Genomic DNA, 18,657 nt, shown 5'->3' with positions numbered 1-18,657 from the left:
TTTGGATGTTGGCCAGTCTCTGTGGTGTGAGGTGATATCTCATTGTTGTTTTGATCTGCATCTCACTGATGATTAGTGATGGAGAGCATTTTCTCATGTGCCTTTTAGCCGTTCGGATTTCTTCTTTGAGAAAGTTTTTGTTCATTTCATCATCCCATTTTTTGAAGGGGTTAGTTGTTTTCTTCTTTTGGAGTTCAACCAGTGCTTTGTATATCCTTGATATCAACCCCTTATCAGATGGGTCACGATCACAATCACCCTGTTGTTCATCAATTGTCTCGAGCAGGCACCAGTAACGTCTCCTTCTACTTAGCCCTGAGATTTTGAAAGAGCCATTTCAATGCTCTTTCAGGATTAGGAGGATGAGATCCATCATTGTTATTGGTATTTGGCATATTAAGTGTGACACGGGAAGTTTGCCAGACTCTGCCGTGCGGGCAGGATGCTTTTTGTAGCCTGCCAGGTTCTCCAAAGGAAAGATAATAAGATGTCGTGCCGACAGCGCCAGGTTGGTCCCATCAACAGCCAAGACACAGAGACTATAAAACCCAGCTCCCGGAGGAGAACAGTGCAGTCTCCTGCCCCCCAGCCTGGCTGTCCTCACCGGGGCCCCTTGGAAGAGGTAGGGTTTAGTTTCTCTCCCCCCCCCCCCCGCTCCGAGCAGAGCCCCAGCAGCTGAGGACCTCCGGAGCCAGCCACGGCCATGCTGGGACCACTCTCCACACGTCCAGACGGGCCTCATGCATGAAAGAACTGGCAGAGGAATCCAGGCATACGGTTCCTGGGGCTGAGGTCTCCAAGCTTACTCAGATTGGGACTGGGCCTTCTCCACCCAGACTCCCCATCTTCCAGTAGGTAGGCATCACACCCACCAGCTGCCGACAGAGCCAGGTTGGTCCCATCAGATGAGTATTGGGTAAATATCCTTTCCCATTCTGTAGATTGTCTTTGTATTATGGTCACTATATTTTTTGAGGTCCAGAAGCTTCTTAATTTAAGAGTCCCAATTGTTTATCTCTGTTTCCACTTGGTTGGTCGTGGAGTGTCGTCTTTGAAGATAGCATTAGCCTCAATATCCTGGAAGGTTTTGCTGACCTTGTCTTTGATGTATCTTATGGATTTTGGTCTGATGTTGAGATCATTAATCCATTTTGATCTGACTTTTGTGCATTGTTTTACGTCGAGTTCTAAGCCCATTTTTTTGCTTGTGGTTGTCCAGTTATACCAGCATCATTTGTTGAAGAGGCTTTCCTTGCTCCACTTCATATTTCTTGCTCCTTAATCAAAGATTAGATGTTCATACATTTGGGGTTGTGTGTAGGGATATTCCACCCTGTTCCTTTGGTCTGCAGCCCTGCCCTTTTCCAGTACCATGCCGTTTTAATTATTACCGTTTTGTAGTAGAGTTTGCGGTTGGGGAGGTTAATACCTCCCCATGTCTTTTCCCCAAGAATTGCTTTAGCTATTCGTGGGTGTTTCTTGTTCTATATGAATTTCAGGAGTGCTTGATGAATTTCTTTGAAGAATTTCATGGTATCCTTATAGGGATCGCATTGAATCTATATAGTGCTTTGGGGAGTATTGCCATTTTTGCAATGTTAATTCTTCCTATCCATGAGCAGGGGATATGTTTTCAATTACTCGTGCCCTCTTTTGGAGTACATGAAGTAGCATTTTGTAGTTTTCAATGTAGAGGTCCTTTACCTCTTTAGTTAGGCTGGGTCCGAGGTATTTGGTTTTCTAGGTCACGATTGTGAACGGGATTATTTTTTTTCATGTCACTTTCCTCTCTTTCATTATTTGCATATAGAAAGGCCATTGATTTTGGGACATTAATTTTATATCCTGCAACTTTACTGTTGTCTGTCCCTTTCTTTATGACTCATTTCACTTAGCATTATACTTTCCATGTAGAACCACTTGTTTGTAAATTTCATGACTTCATCATTTCTAACTGCTTCATTGTATTCCATTGTGTAGATGTACCAAAGTTTCTTTAACCAGTCATAAGTATGCCCACTTTTTGAACTTCTACTCAATATAGTGCGGGAAGTACTTGCCATAGAAGTTAGAGAAGAAGAAGAAGATTTTAAGGGCATCCAGATAGGAAAGGAAAAATTCAACCTCTAACTATTTACAGATGACATGATACTATACTTAGAGAATCCTAAAGCCTCTACCAAAAAGCTCCTAGAAACAATAGATAATATACAATTGTAGAGTGGCAAGTTACAAAATCAATACTCTATAATCATGGCTTTCCTATATGCAAATGATGAATGAGAAGAAAGTGATATTAAGAAAACAATCCTGTCCATAATTGTAGCACAGAAAATCAAGTACCTCGGAATCACCTTAACTAAGGATGAGAAGGACCTGTTCAAAAAAACCTACAAAACGCTGCTGCAAGAAATAAAAGAGGCACAAGAAAATGGAGGCACACCCCCTGTTCATGGAACAATAAACACCCCCATGAATAGCTAAAGTAATCATTGGGAAAAAGAAGATGGGAGGCATCACCTTCTCCAACATCAAACTCTAACACAAAGTGGTTGTTATTAAAACAGAATGTTATTGGAATAAAGACAGACCTGCAGACCAGTGGAGTAAATTTGAATATCCTGGCACAGACCCTCAAATACACTATCACCTAATCTTGATAAGGGAGGAAGAAATATGAAGTGGAGCAAGGAAAGTCTCTTTAACGTGGTACTGGGAAAACTGGACAGCTACGTTTTAAAAAATGAACATGATCTCCACCATGCACAAAAGTCAGAGTAAAATAGATTAAAGACCTCAACATCAGATCTGAATCCATGAGGTACATGGAAGAAAACATAGACAAAACCCTCCAAGACATTGAAGGAAGCTCAAATTATCTTCAAACATGAAACACTGCTCACCAAGTATGTAGGAGCGAAGATTGACAAATGGGATTACATTAAAATAAGAAGCTTCAGCAACTCAAAAGAAACAGTGACTGAAATGCAGAGACAGCCCATTGAATTGGAAAAACCATTCACCCCAAACTTTTGATATTAACCTAAGGAGTTAATATCAAAGATATATAAGGCAATGGTAGAACATTAAAAGAAAACACACCCAACCCCATAAAAATGGGGAGAAGATATGAACAGAAATTTCCTCAAAGAAGAAATTCAAATGGAGAAAATCACTATCACTATCACTATCATCCCATTGTTTATTGATTTGCTCAAGTGGGCACCAGTAACGTCTCCATTCATCCCTGTCACATGCTAGTGTAGCCCGATGGCATATTGGGGGCTCTTTCACGGTCAGGGGAATGAGGATCATCATTGTTACTGTTTTTGGCATATTGAGCATGCCACGGGTAGCTTGCCAGGCTCTGCTATGTGGGCGGGATACTCTCGGTAGCTTGCTGGACGCTCCGAGAGGGATGGAGGCTTTGGGGGCAGCCTCTACTCACCTTTTCAGATGTTCCCAGTCAGGCGTATATGCGGGCAAGATACTCTTGTTAGCCTGCTGGGTTCTCTGAGAGAGAAAAGTAGACAATAAGAGGTCTTCAATAAGCTTTAAGCAGCTTGGTTTTATAGTCTCTGGATCCTGGCCGTTGATGGGGTTACACGACAGTTGGTTGGTGTAACTGTCTAGCTACTGGAAGATGGGGGATCTGGGTAGAGGAGGCCCAGTTCCCAACTGAGCAGGCTTGGAGATCTCAGCCCCGGGTCCCGCACACCTGGGTTCCTCTGTGGATTCCCTCATGTGTGAGGCTCATCCAAGTGTGTGGAGAGTGGTCTTAGCATGGCTGTGGCTGGGTCCCGGAGGTCTTCAGCTGCCGGGGCTCTGCTCAGGGCAGAGAAGGAAACTCAACCTGACCCCCTAAAGGGGCCCCAGTGACGACAGCCAGGCATGGGGAGAAGGAGACTGCGTTGTTCTCTTCTGGGAGCTTGGTTTTATAGTCTCTGGATCTTGGCCGTTGATGGGGTTACACACAGCCATGTTATGAGATACTTCATAACATTACATAAGGTTTTCCATCCATTTATATTCGTGAATAATAGTCTGCCTGCTGGGAGCCTTGCTCCTTGCAGGAAAGAAAAGTCCCTGTAGGAGCTTAGGATACTTTTAGAAGCATTTGCTTCTCAGAAAAGAATTTCAGGAGGAGACACACAGTGAAGTACAACAGGTTTTATCTGGAAACTCTGATGAAGAGATTGACTTGACTAGCTCCAGAATTTGTGACGTCACAGAAAGAATTGGGTCTCAGTCTGAGATGGGCCAGTTCTTGTGGACTTTCTCACTGGATGAATTGCCAGTGGCACTGGGTCATCCTCAGTCTTACCACCCTCCCAGTCTCCCTTGATCTTGAGAAATTGCATTGCTTTGGGGCCCTTCCCTGTCTACCTTCCTACATCCAGAAGATGGTCCACAGAGAGAAACTCCAAGTCCTGAGGAAGGGTCCAGGAAACGAAGCTTTGCCATGAGATGGTGGCAGGAACCTATGGCCTGCACTGATGACTGCCTACTCCACCTGGCACTATGACACTATTCTAGTCTTGTGATGGCGCCGATGCAGGTTGAACCCCTTGTGCTCTCCCAAACCCGGCTTACCATCTCGCTCTGGGTGACACGTGACTCAGCACACCGAGCATGGAATTCTGCGTGTGATCCCTGCTGGAACTCTGCACGTGATTCCTGCTGGACATCACTGGCTGCTTTGTGGGATTAATACAGAATGGTGTCAGCGGGGCGAGGAGACTGTGGTGGCAGCCACAGCATCACCACCTCCCCTGCCTGGGTTGAGTCACAACACCATTGAGCATGGATCAGCGACAGTAACCCGCAAAATGACTTGTCCACTACAGGACGCTGTCCGCCAACCACGGAGTGACTTGGGACTCAGCACAGGTGTTCGACCTGGCACAGACCCTATGCGATAGGATCTTGCTCTGCCAACCATTAAACAACCTCCAGGTGCACTTCATCAACCTCAAGGAGATCAACCTGTGGCCACAGATGCTCTAGGAGCTGCCCGGAGACACAGGCAGGTGCCTGTTGTCAGCATACAAATTGTTACAGCAGGCAGTCACCAGGAGCTTACATTCGGTAGACTGGGAACACCTGCAGGGACAATTAGAGATCGCCCCAAAAGCCTCCGTCTCCCCCCCTGGAGAGCCTGGCAAGCTACCAAGCATATCCAGCCCACATGGCAGAGCCTGGCAAGCCACCTGTGATGTACCAAATATGCCAACAATAGTAGCTAAAATGGGTCTCCTTTCCCTAACCCTGAAGGAGTCTCCAGCTGAGTTGGGAAGAACGAGAGGGCTCATACTAAGTAGATGGCGTGCAAGTCAACAGGCGGGAAGGCACCCGGCAAGCAGCTGGCCACCAAGGCGGCCCGCAAAAACACACAAGCCATGGGTGGCGTAAAGAAGCTGCACCACTACCAGCCTGACACCGTGGCACAATGTGAGATCCGCAAGCTGCCATTCCAGTGTCTGGTGCGCAAGATATTGAAGGATTTCAAGACCGACCTGTGCTCTCAGAGCTCGGCCGCCATGGCGCTGCAGGAAGTATATGATGCCTATCTGGTGGGGTTATTTGAGGACACCAACCTTTGCGCATTCCCTGCCAAGCGCATCACCATTATGCCCAAGGAAATCCAGCTGGTGTGCCACATCTGCGTAGAGAGAGCATAAAGTTTACTATGCTAAAATCTCAGGGCTAGGACAAATGGAGACGCTACTGGTGCCCACTCGAGTGTTTGATGATTAATGGGATGACAGTGATGACAGTGACAGTATATTCATGGAAGAATGGTTTTCAGAAAATTGCAGCATTGTACTATATTTCACCACCAAGTTAATTTTCACTTTAATGTGAATATAAAATTTATGGAAAAAATAATAGTCATTTAGAGATGGGAGTATTTACCTGTTGCTTTGTGAAAATACCTATACTCAAAAATGTGTTTTTAATTTGCCTATTATTAGTAAACTATACTGTCACTCAGATGTTTTTATAAATGAGCCTTAATTCTGCATTTTGGTTCCAGGCTTTACTTTTTAGGCAACTAAAAATGAATCAGGATGACACAAAGCAAAGACCAAAGGAGTATTCTTATATATGATATGGTTTTGTGGTATCTACCTTATAGATTGCCCTTTATTCAAACTCTTAATGAGAAAAATAAAATGAAATAAAATGATTATCCTACAAAAGCTATTATATAGATTCAATGCAATCGCCATCCAAATTCAGATGACATTTTTCAAGGATCTATAAAAGTCAATAAAAATGTTTTTATAGAATTAAAAAAGACTGTGAATAGCTAGAATCATACTGAAAAATAAAGAATTGCGAGGTAACTTAATTACCTTATTTGGAATTTTCATTACCTTATTTGGAAAATTTCATTACCTAATTTGGAACTGTATAGTTATAGTAATCAAAGCTACATGGTGCTTGAATAAAGACAGACCCTTCGATCAATGGGTTAAAATCGAATACCCTATGACAAAACCACATATATAGGGGAAGTTAGTTTGCAATAAAGGAGCTAAGAACATGAAATAAAGTAAAGATAGCCTCTTCAACAAATGGTGTAGGGAAGATTGGATAACTACCTGCAAGAAATTAAAGCTGGATCCATATATTACACTTCACACAAAAGTCAAATCAAATGGATCAAAGACCTTGAGATCTGACGAGAAACTATAAAATACATTGAGAAAAATATAGGCAGAACACTTCAAGATTTGACCTCAAAGGTGCCTTCATAAAGTTAAAGATATTCTGCATGGCAGAAAAAAGACCACAGACTAAAACTAAAATACAGCTAACTGAATGGGAAAATTGCTGTGAATTCATCAAATAAAGGTTTGATATTCAGGATATGTAAAGTACTCACAAAGATCAACAAAAAAATTCAAAAACCTTATTAACAAATGCGGAGAGGAAATGAATAGACACTTCTCAGAGGAAGACAGGCAGTTGGTCAATAGACACATGAACAAAAAATGCTCAACATCACTTATCATTAGAGAAATCAAAATCAAGAAAACAATGAGATACCATTTCACACCAGTGAAAATGGCACATAACAAAAATAGTAGGAACAATCTGTGGTGGTGGGATTGTGGTGAAAAAGGAAAGCTTATCCACTGCTGGTGGGAATGTTATCTAGTAAAACACCTGTGGAAAACAGTATGGAGAGTTCTCAGTAAATTTAGAATTGAAATGTCATATAATGCAACAATTCTACTTTGGGCATTTGTTCCCAGGACATAAAAACACTCTCAAAAGGACATATGCACACCATTATTCATCTCTACACTCAGTACATTAGCTTAGATACAGAACCACCTATTTGTCCAATGGTATATAAATGTATTATGAAAATGGAAGTTGTTTTCACACACACAAGGGGATTCTATGAAGCTGCAAGGGATGATGAAATCATGCAATTGGCTGCAACATGGTTGAAACTACAAGATGTCATGTTCAGTGAAGTAAGCCAGAAGAGTTAAGATGAATAGGATGATCTCACTTATCTGTGGAATATAGAATATAGAATATAGATGAGGTATCTTTACAGCATTCAGCCGAAGAGAAGGACTACATGGAGGGCGGGATCCACAGATCCCGAAGGAAAAAAAAAACAGGTTACAAAAAGAGCCGAGATCATCAGGAAGTCCCAGATGGGGTAGGTACCGCATCCCGCCTCCCCCAGATGGAACCCTGGTGACCAGAAGCCTCTACAAGCACAGCTCGAGTATGCGGGAACTAGGACTTTTCCTCAAAACTGCACGGCCGCGTAATCTCTCTATATACAAAGTGATCCATGGGAAGTAAACCACCCAACGTTTCTCTCTGAAAATCATAGTTAAGTTTGGAGCACGGCCACAGCCCCAGAAACACAAGGACTTAATGCAGAACCCAGCAGCTTGGAGCAGAAAAGTGAACGGGCTATGCGTTAATCCAGGCCATCATGTCTGTCCGGAGGGGAAAGGGTGTTGCCCCATTCGCCCTCTCTTCTCTGGAAAGAAGGATGGCAGCCACATGGGGGCCTTGTGGACAGCAGGTATGAGCCGGGGGTGTGGGGGCGACTAAAACCTCATGGGAAGGGGGGCGCTCCAGTCCGTCCTTCATGCCCTACCGAGGCCACCAGTTGCCCCCCATGAGCGGCTCTCCAGCACGGCCACAGCCCCAGAAACACAAGGATTTAATGCAGAACCCAGCAGCTTGGAGCAGAAAAGTGAAAGGACTATGCGTTAATCCAGGCCATCAAGTCTGCTGGAGGGGAAAGGGTGTTGCCCCATTCGCCCTCTCCTCTCTGCAAAGAAAGATGGCGACCACATGGGAGCCTTGAGGACAGCCGGCATGAGCTGGGGGAGTGGGGGCGACTAAAACCTCATGGGAAGGGGGGCGTTCCGGTCCGTCCTTCACACCCTAGCGAGGTCACCAGTGCCCCCCACGAGCGGCTCTCCAGCACGGCCACAGCCCCAGAAGCACAAGGACTTAATGCAGAACCCAGCAGCTTGCAGCAGAAAAGTGAAAGGACTATGCGTTAATCTAGGCCATCAAGTCTGCCAGAGGGGAAAGGGTGTTGCCCCATTCGCCTTCTCCTCTCTGGAAAGAAGGATGGCGGCCACATGGGAGCCTTGTGGACAGCAGGTATGAGCCAGGGGTGTGGGGGCGACTAAAACCTCATGGGAAGGGGAGCGTTCTGGTCCGTCCTTCACGCCCTACCGAGGTCACCAGTTGCCCCCCGCAAGCGGCTCTCCAGCATGGCCACGGCCCCAAAAGCACAAGGACTTAATGCAGAACCCGGCAGCTTGGAGCAGAAAAGTGAACGGACTATGCATTAATCCAGGCCATCATGTCTGTCCGGAGGGGAAAGGGTGTTGCCCCAGTCGCCTTCTCCTCTCTGGAAAGAAAGATGGTGGCCGCATGGGAGCCTTGTGGACAGCAGGTATGAGCCGGGGGAGTGGGGGTGACTAAAACCTCATGGGAAGGGGGGCGTTTTGGTCCGCCCTTCACGCCCGAGGCCACCAGTTGCCCCCCACTAGCGGCTCTCCAGCACGGCCACGACTCCAGAGCACAGAAACCAATTTCTTAACTATCTGACTTTCAGTAGAAATACTTCCAGGGTCAATAAGTAAAATAGCAGAAATCCAAAACCAACATTTAATTCTTGAACCCAGCTGTAGAAAGCAAATCACTTCACAATGCTTTTTCAGCATGTCTGATTTGGGGGGGGGGGTAAACTCTAAATAATAGTGGTGAATCTTTTATTGAAACAATGAATCTAATCAAAGCAGATAGAGTGTTAACTAGAATTCATCTGCCCCACAGGGACTGGGAGGGGTGGGGGTGGGGTTTTATTGGGGTTCTTCATGGTAAAAAATAAGTATTGGTAAAGGGAAATGTGTTTGATATTTGCATGACTGAGACCTAAACCTGAAAGCTTTGTAACCTTTCCCACGGTGATTCAATAAATAAATAAATAAAAAAGAAAAAAATTAAAAAAAAAAGAATATAGATGAGGAAATGTAGTAAAAGGGGGAGTAATGGGTGAACAGGCACTAGGGCTTCAGTTAATCTAGTCATGAGTTAGGTGTATACGGACTTAAATTGCTCCAGAATGAAATACAACCTTCACACACTTCCCTCTTATTGTGGTGGGAAGATGCTCACTGGTTGGGTGGGTGTTTGAATATTATCTGTAATGAACTAATGTAAACTGCTTTATGAAAATAAAATGTATAAAAATTGTAAAAAAAGAGTTGATTGTATAGCCATATACCCAAAACACAGAAATGAAAACATGAGATATAAGCAGAAACCTCTGAAACTTTTCAATGTGCCTGTCAAATTGAGGTGTGTGTGTGTTTGTGTATGTGTGTGGTGTTTGTGGAGTGGGGATTGGGATAAATAGGAAATCTGGGAACACTGCAGGAGAGAAGTTGACACTGGTGGAGAAATTGATGTCGAATTACTGTGTGCCTAATATTTAACTATAATTACTTTATAAATCATGGCTCTTTAATAAAATTAAAAAAAATATTTGAGGGTCATCTGTGGGATATTAAAAAACATAGTACGAGAATACTATCCAAGGACAGAAGAATGAGGGCCAGGAGGACCGATCCATTGCTGTAAGCTTGCCACAAGTTGTGGGGGTGGGGTGGATAGGTAGTTAGGACAGAGAAGAGACCATTTTGGTAATGATAATTAGAAATGATAACTCTGGACAAGAACTGAATGATGAAAAGTGGTAAAGGGATATACAGGATAACCTCTTAGTGTCAGTATTGCAAACCATAATGCCAACAGTAAAAGGGAGTGTGTAAGAGAGAGAAATAAAAATAAAGAAGAGAGAAAGAAGAGAGAGGAAGAAAGAAACAAAGAAGAGAGAAAGAAAGAAAGAAAGAAAGAAAGAAAGAAAGAAAGAAAGAAAGAAAGAAAGAAGAGAGGAGACAAAGAGAAGCAAAGTGTTTGCCATAGAGGCAGGCTGGGGTTTGGGTGGTTGGAGGAAAACTGGTGATATTGGTGATAGAAAATGTACACTGGTGAAGGGACAGGTGTTAGAACATTGTATGACTGAAATCAAGTCATGACAAAGTTTGTTACTGTGCATCTCACGCAATTCAATTTTAAAAGATTTTTTTAATGAGGGTGCTGTGATTTGAGCTTCAGCTTTCCTATGGTTTGTTTTGTTATTTTTCAGCAAGCTGATACTCCTGATAAACTGTGAGTCTACCAATTTCTGTGCCCAAAGATGCTATTACAGTGGTCATAGAGGTGCACATATTTTTGTTTGCATAGAAAGTTACTATAGAGATACTTGAGGCAAAATATCACAACCAACAAACCAGAGTTGGTGGGGTTGAAGAGGTGGAATTATTGTACTGTATTAATACATCTGTGCTGTTTTGAGCCCGAGATGTGGGTGAGGGTAAGGTCTTTCTCGGTCCAGAGGACCTAAAAAGCGGTCATGTGACAGAGGCAATGGGGCAGGAAGAGAGTCGGAGCCCTTGACACATCTGGATGACAAAAGAGGATAGCATCCGCATTATGGGTCCACAGGGGTGTGTCCTGATTTTGAGAGGTGGGTAGAGGTGGGGCCTTTCTTGGTCCAGGGGACACAGGAAAAGGTCCTGTATTTTACATTGTGGACACACTGCTTTAAATAGAATTACCTTTTTAATTTTTCTTATTTCTAGTTAATTTCTAACATATCGAAATAGGATGTATTTTTGTATAATGATAGCTCATGGGCTGGAGTGATAGCACAGTGGTAGGGCGTTTGCCTTGCTCGCAGCCAACATGGCTGACCCGAGTTCGATTCCTCCGCCCCTCTTGGAGAGCCCGGCAAGCTACCGAGAGTAACTCGCCCGCATGGCAGAGCCTGGCAAGCTACCCGTGATATATTCGATATGCCAAACACAGTAACAACAAAGTCTCCAATGGAGACGTTACTGGGCCCGCTCGAGCAAATCGATGAAAAACAGGAGGACAGTGACAGTGATTTTGTAGCTTGCTACTTTTTGTATTGGCTTAGGGTTTGTAAGAGCTTTAAATGCAATTGTAAAGTTCTCTGTGTATATACTATCATGCAGTCTGCAAATAGCAATAGCTTACTTTTTTCCCAATCTATATGACTTTCACTTCTTTTTCATTGCTTTTTGTTTTGTCAAAGACTTCTACAACTATATTGAACTATAGTGCAGGAAGTGTACACTTTTCCATCATGTCTGACCTTAGAGGGAAATCTTTCCTTTTGTTGCCATTGAATATGATGTTGGCTGCGAATCTGTAGTAGATAGCCATTATTATCTTGAGATATATTTCTTTTATCTGTATTTTGTTGGGCTGGAGTGATAGCACAGCGGGTAGGGCATTTGCCTTGCACGCAGCCAACATGGCCGACCCGAGTTCGATTCCTCCGCCCCTCTCGGAGAGCCCGGCAAGCTGCCCAGAGTATCTTGCCTGCACGGCAAAGTCTGGCAAGCTACCCATGATGTATTCAATATGTCAAACACAGTAACAACAAAGTCTCACAATGGAGACGTTACTGAGCCGGCTCAAGAAAATTGATGAACAATGGGAGGACAGTGACAGTAGCAGTGTATTTTGTTGACTTTTTAAATTTTTTAAATTAAAAGCAAAAGGCATTGAAATTAATTTTATTTATTTATTTTAATTTTTATTAGTGAAACACCATGAAGTACAGTTGTAGACATACAAATTTTTGTGCTTCGGTTTTAGTTATAATAATTGAGTACCCATCCCTCCACCAGTGCCCATTCTCCACCTCCTATGAACCCAGTATACCACCCACCCCCCAACCCCCCTATCCCATACCACCCTTGTGGCAGAGTATCCCCTTTTGTTTTCTTTCTCCTTTGGTGTGCTGTGGTTTGCAAAAGAGGCATTGAGTGGCAATCGTGTTCTGTCTATAGTACACTTTCAGCACGTATCTCTCATCCTGAGAGGATCCTCTGAACACACTTTATTTGGTGCTCCCTTCTCTATCTGAGCTGTCTTTCCCCCCAGCATGTGCAGCTGGCCTCCAAGCCATGGAGTGAACCTCCTGGTACTAATCTCGGCTAATCTTGGGTGTTAGTCTCCTATTTTGTTACGTTATATACCCCAGATGAATGCATGATACTTTCCATGTAGTACCACTTGTATGTAAATTTCATGACTTCATCTTTACTAACAGCTGCATAGTACTTCATTGTGTAGATTACCAAAGTTACTTTAATGAGTCATCTGCTTTCGGATACTCTAGTTTTTTCCAGATTTTGGCTGTTGTGAACAGTGCAGAAATGAACATAGAAGTGCAGATGTCATTTCGACTGTACTTTTTTGCCTCTCTAGGATATATTCCCAGGAGTGGTATTGCTGGGTCAAATGGGAGCTCAATTTCTATTTTTTTTGAGAATCGTCCATACCGTTTTACAAAAGGGCTGAATCAGTCGGCATTCCCACCAGCAGTGAAGGAGAGACCCTTTCTCACCACATCCACACCAACACCAGTTGCTTTTGTTCTTTTGGATGTGGGCCAGTCTCTGTGGTGTGAGATGATTTCTCATTGTTGTCTTGATATGTATTGCCCTGATTATTAGTGATGTAGAGCATTTTTTCATGTGCCTTTTAGCCGTTCAGATTTCTTCTTTGAGAAAGTTTCTGTTCATTTCATCACCCCATTTTTTGATGGGGTTAGATGTTTTCTTCTTGTAGAGTTCAACCAGTGCTTTGTATATCCTTGATATCAACCCCTTGTCGGATGGGTATTGTGTAAATATCCTTTCCCATTCTGTAGATTTTCTTTCTATTCTGGTCACTATATCTTTTGAGGTGCAGAAGCTTCTTAGTTTAAGATAGTCCCATTTATCTATCTCTGTTTCCACTTGGTGGGTCAGTGGAGTGTCGTCTTTGAAGATACTGTTAGCCTCAATATCCTGGAGGGTTTTGCCGACCTTGTCTTCAATGTACCTTATAGATTTTGGCCTGATGTTGAGATCTTTAATTCATTTTGATCTCACTTTTGCGAATGGTGTTAGGTCGAGGTCTAGCCCATTTTTTTTGCATGTGGTTGTCCAGTTATGCCAACACCATTTGTTGAAAAGGCTTTCCTTGTTCCACTTCACATTGCTTGCTTCCTTATGAAAGATAGGATGTTCATACATTTCGGGTTGTGTGTACGGATATTCCACCCTGTTCCATTGGTCTGCAGCCCTGCTTTTGTTCCTGTACCATGCTGTTTTAATTATTACCGCTTTGTAGTAGAGTTTGAGTTTGGGGAGGGTAATGCCTCCCCATGCCTTTTTCCCCAAGAATTGCTTTAGCTATTTGTGGGCGTATGTTTTTCCATATGAATTTCAGGAGTGCTTGATCTATTTCTTTGAAGAATTTCATGGGTATCCTTATGGGGATCATGTGAATCTGTATAATGCTTTCGGGAGTATTGCATTTTGACGATGTTAATTCTTTCTATCCATGAGCAGGGGATATTTTTCCATTTCCTCGTGACGTCTTTTATTTTATGGAGTAGTGTTTTGTACTTTTCACTGTAGAGGTCCTTTACCTCTTTTTAGGCTGTTTCTGAGGTATTTGATTTTCTGGGTCATGATTGTGAACGGGGTTATTTTTTTCCTGTCGCTTTCCTCTCTCTCATTATTTTTGTATAGAACGGCCATGGATTTTTGGGCATTGCTTTTATAGCCTGCGACTTTACGGTACAAGTATATTGTTTCTAGGAGTTTCCTGGTAGAGGATTTAGGATTCTCGAGATATAGGGTAATATCATCTGCGACTAGCGAAAGCTTGATTTCTTCCTTTCCTAACTGGATGCCTTTAATGTCTTTTTCTTGCCTAACCGCTGTTGCAAGTATTTCCAGCACTATGTTAAACAGAAGTGGTGATAGTAAGCATCCTTGTCTTGTCCCTGATCTTAGAGAAAAAGCCCTTCGTTTTTCCCCATTGAGGATAATGCTCGCATGGGTTTGTCGTAGATGGCTTTGACTATCTTGAGGAAAGTTCCTTCAAAACCCATTTTGGTGAGAGTTTTCATCATAAATGGGTCCTGGATCTTGTCAAAATTTCTTTGTGTCTATTAATATGATCATATGGTTTTATCTTTACTTTTGTTGATATGATAAATTATGTTGATTGATTTTTGAATGTTAAACCATCCTTGCATCCCCAGGATGAATCCCACTTGGTCATGGTGTATGATCTTTTTGATGAGTTGTTGGATTCTATTTGCTAATATTTTGTTGAGGATCTTCCCATTCGTGTTCATCAGGGATGTTGGCCTATAGTTTTCTTTGTTGGTGGTGTCTTTGTTCGCTTTTGGTATTAGGGAGATATGTGCTTCATAGGAGCTGTTTGGAAGAGTTCCTGTTTTTTCAATTTCCTGGAAAAGCTTGAGGAGAAGTGACAAAAGGTCTTCTTTAAATGTTTGAAAGAATTTACTAGTGAATCCGTTTGGGCCTGGGCTTTTGTTTTGGGAAGACTTTTGATTACCTCTTCAGTTTCCTTGATATGAATGGGTCTATTCAGGTATCCCACGTCTTCCTGGTTCAATCTTGGGAGATTCAGGAATCCAGGAATTTATCCATTTCTTCTAGGTTCTCTTGTTTCGTAGCATACAGATTCTCAAAGTAATCTCTGATGATCTTTTGAATTTCATTGGTTTCTGTTTTGATGTCCCACTTTTCATTTATGATTCGGTTTATTAGGGTTCTCTATCTATCTCTCTTTCTTTGTGAGTCTTGCTAGTGGTTTATCAATTTTATTTCTTTTCTCAAAGAACCAGTTCTTGATTTCATTGACCTTTCAGATTGTTTTTTGGGTTTCATGTCGTTAATTTCTGCTCTAAGTTTTAGTATATCTTTCCGTCGTCTGAATTGGGTTCCTTTTGTTCGTCTTTTTCTAAGATCTTGAGCTGTGTAATTAGGTGATCTATGTAGGCCCTTCTTTCCTTAGGAATGCTTGCAACACTATAAATTCTCCTCTTCGCACAGCTTTAGCTGTGTCCATAGGTTCTGGTAGCTCGTGTCTTCATTCTCATTTGTTTCCAGGTATCTTTTTATTTCGTCTTTGACTTCCTTCCTGACACACTCATTGTTCAACAGTGAGTTGTTTAATTTCCAGGTGTTTGATTTGTTTCTCTGTTCTTTGTGTGATTCGATTCTATCTTTAGCACATCGTGGTCTGAAAAGATTGTTGATATATACTTCTATGTTCCTGATTCTATTGAGGTATGTTTTGTGTCCTAGCATGTAGTCTATTTCGGAAAATGTTCCGAGTGCAGTGTGCATTCATCTGGGGAACATAAAGTAACAAAATAGGAGACTAACATCCAAGAATGGCTGAGATTAGTACCAGGAATTTTGCTCCATGGCTTGGAGGCCAGCCACACATGCTAGGGGAAAAGGCAGCTCAGATAGAGAAGGGGGCACCAAATACAGGGTGTTGGGAGGATATTCCCAGGATGTGAGAAGCATGCTGAAAGTAGACTATAGACCAAACATAATTGCCACTCAATGCCTCTTTTGCAAACCACAACACCCAAAAGGAGAGAGAGAATAAAAGGGAATGACCTGCCACAGAGGCAGGGTGGGATGGGGGTGGGGGTGGGATTGATACTGGGATCCGTGGTGGTGGGAAATACACAATGGTGGAGGGATGGGTATTTGATCATTGTATAATTGAAACCCAAGCACAAAATTTGTAAGTCTACAATTGTACCTCATGGAGTCTCACTAATAAAGAAAAAAGATACCTAAGATGTCTGTCTAAGATATCTTAGAAAAAGACCAACAAAAGAAACCGAATCCCGACAAAAGGAAAGAAATAATAAAACTAAGAGCAGAAATTAACGACATGAAACCCAAAAAACAGTCAACGAAACCAATAGCTGTTTCTTTGAGAAAATAAATGAGATTGATAAACCACTAGAAAGACTCACAAAGAGAGAGAAAACCATAATAAACCGAATCAGAAGTGAAAAAGGGGACATCAAAACAGAAACCAATGAAATTCAAAAGATCATCAGAGACTATTTTGAGAATCTGTATGCCACGAAACAAGAGAACCTAGAAGAAATGAATAAATTCCTAGATTCCTGAATCTCCCAAGATTGAACCAGGAAGACGTGGGATACCTGAATAGACCCATTCATATCAAGGAAACTGAAGAGGTAATCAAAAGTCTTCCCAAAACAAAAGCCCAGGCCCAAACGGATTCACTAGTAAATTCTTTCAAACATTTAAAGAAGACCTTTTGTCACTTCTCCTCAAGCTTTTCCAGGAAATTGAAAAAACAGGAACTCTTCCAAACAGCTCCTATGAAGCACATATCTCCCTAATACCAAAAGCGAACAAAGACACCACCAACAAAGAAAACTATAGGCCAACATCCCTGATGAACACGAATGGGAAGATCCTCAACAAAATATTAGCAAATAGAATCCAACAACTCATCAAAAAGATCATACACCATGACCAAGTGGGATTCATCCTGGGGATGCAAGGATGGTTTAACATTCAAAAATCAATCAACATAATTTATCATATCAACAAAAGTAAAGATAAAACCATATGATCATATTAATAGACACAAAGAAATTTTGACAAGATCCAGGACCCATTTATGATGAAAACTCTCACCAAAATGGGTTTTGAAGGAACTTTCCTCAAGATAGTCAAAGCCATCTACGACAAACCCATGCGAGCATTATCCTCAATGGGGAAAAACGAAGGGCTTTTTCTCTAAGATCAGGGACAAGACAAGGATGCTCATTATCACCACTTCTGTTTAACATAGTGCTGGAAATACTTGCAACAGCGGTTAGGCAAGAAAAAGACATTAAAGGCATCCAGTTAGGAAAGGAAGAAATCAAGCTTTCGCTAGTCGCAGATGATATTACCCTATATCTCGAGAATCCTAAATCCTCCACCAAGAAACTCCTAGAAACAATATACTTGTACCGTAAAGTCGCAGGCTATAAAATCAATACCCCAAAATCCATGGCTTTCCTATACGCAAATAATGAGAGAGAGGAAAATGACATAAAAAAAACCAATCCCATTAACAGTTGTGCCCCAGAAACTCAAATACTTCGGAATCAGCCTAACTAAAGAGGTAAAGGACCTCTACAATGAAAAGTACAAAACGCTACTCCATAAAATCAAAGAGGTCATGAGGAAATGGAAACATGTCCCCTGCTCATGGATAGGAAGAATTAACATCGTCAAAATGGCAATACTCTCCAAAGCATTATACAGATTCAACACTATCCCTATAAGGATACCCATAAAATTCTTCAAAGAAATAGATCAAGCACTCCTGAAATTCATATGGAACAACAAATGCCCACGAATAGCTAAAGCAATTCTTGGGAAAATGATGTGGGGAGGCATCACGCTTCCCAACTTCAAACTCTACTACAAAGAGGTAATAATTAAAATAGCATGGTACTGGAAAAAGTCTGGGCCACAGACCTATGGAACAGGGTGGAATATTCGTACACACAACTCCAAATGTATGAACATCTAATCTTTGATAAGGGAGGAAGAAATATGAAGTGGAACAAGGAAAGCCTCTTTAACAAATGATGCCTGCATAACTGGACAACCACATGCAAAAAAGTGGGCTTAGACTCTACCTAACATCATACGCAAAAGTCAGATCAAAAGGATTAAAGATCTCAACATCAGGCCAAAATCCATAAGGTACATTGAAGACAAGATCGGCAAAACCCTCCAGGATATTGAGGCTAATGGTATCTTCAAAGACGACACTCCTCTGACCAACCAAATGGAAACAGAGATAAACAAATGGGACTATCTTAAATTAAGAAGCTTCTGCTCCTCAAAAGATATAGTGTCCAGAAAACAAAGACAATCTACAGAATGGGAAAGGATATTTACCCAATACCCATCTGATAAGGGGTTGATATCAAGGATATACAAAGCACTGGTTGAACTCTACAAGAATAAAGCATCTAACCCCATCAAAAAAATGGGGTGTCAAAATGAACAGAAACTTTCTCAAAGACTAAATTCGAATGGCTAAAAGGCACATGAGAAAATGCTCTCCATCACTAATCATCAGGGAGATGCAGATCAAAACCACAATGAGGTATCATCTCACACC

General features: G+C 42.1%; 1 protein-coding gene across 1 annotated transcript; it reads left to right on the top strand.

Annotated features, from left to right (window-relative positions):
- The first annotated feature begins 5,321 nt into the window (after positions 1-5,321).
- LOC130038090 (histone H3-7-like) lies at positions 5,322-5,681 on the top strand. The gene has a single exon (XM_056130031.1). It carries the CDS (start codon positions 5,322-5,324, stop codon positions 5,679-5,681), a length of 360 nt encoding a protein of 119 aa, XP_055986006.1.
- Positions 5,682-18,657: the final 12,976 nt, after the last annotated feature.

The sequence above is a fragment of the Sorex fumeus genome, unplaced genomic scaffold, assembly GCF_029834395.1.
Source record: "Sorex fumeus unplaced genomic scaffold, SorFum_2.1 ptg000073l, whole genome shotgun sequence".
NCBI lineage: Eukaryota > Metazoa > Chordata > Mammalia > Eulipotyphla > Soricidae > Sorex > Sorex fumeus.
This window is presented reverse-complemented; position numbering and strand designations above follow the sequence as displayed.

Bases quoted from the DNA above. Each gene is read 5' to 3' on its own strand.
- LOC130038090 (XM_056130031.1), top strand. From the start codon at position 5,322: ATGGCGTGCAAGTCAACAGGCGGGAAGGCACCCGGCAAGCAGCTGGCC.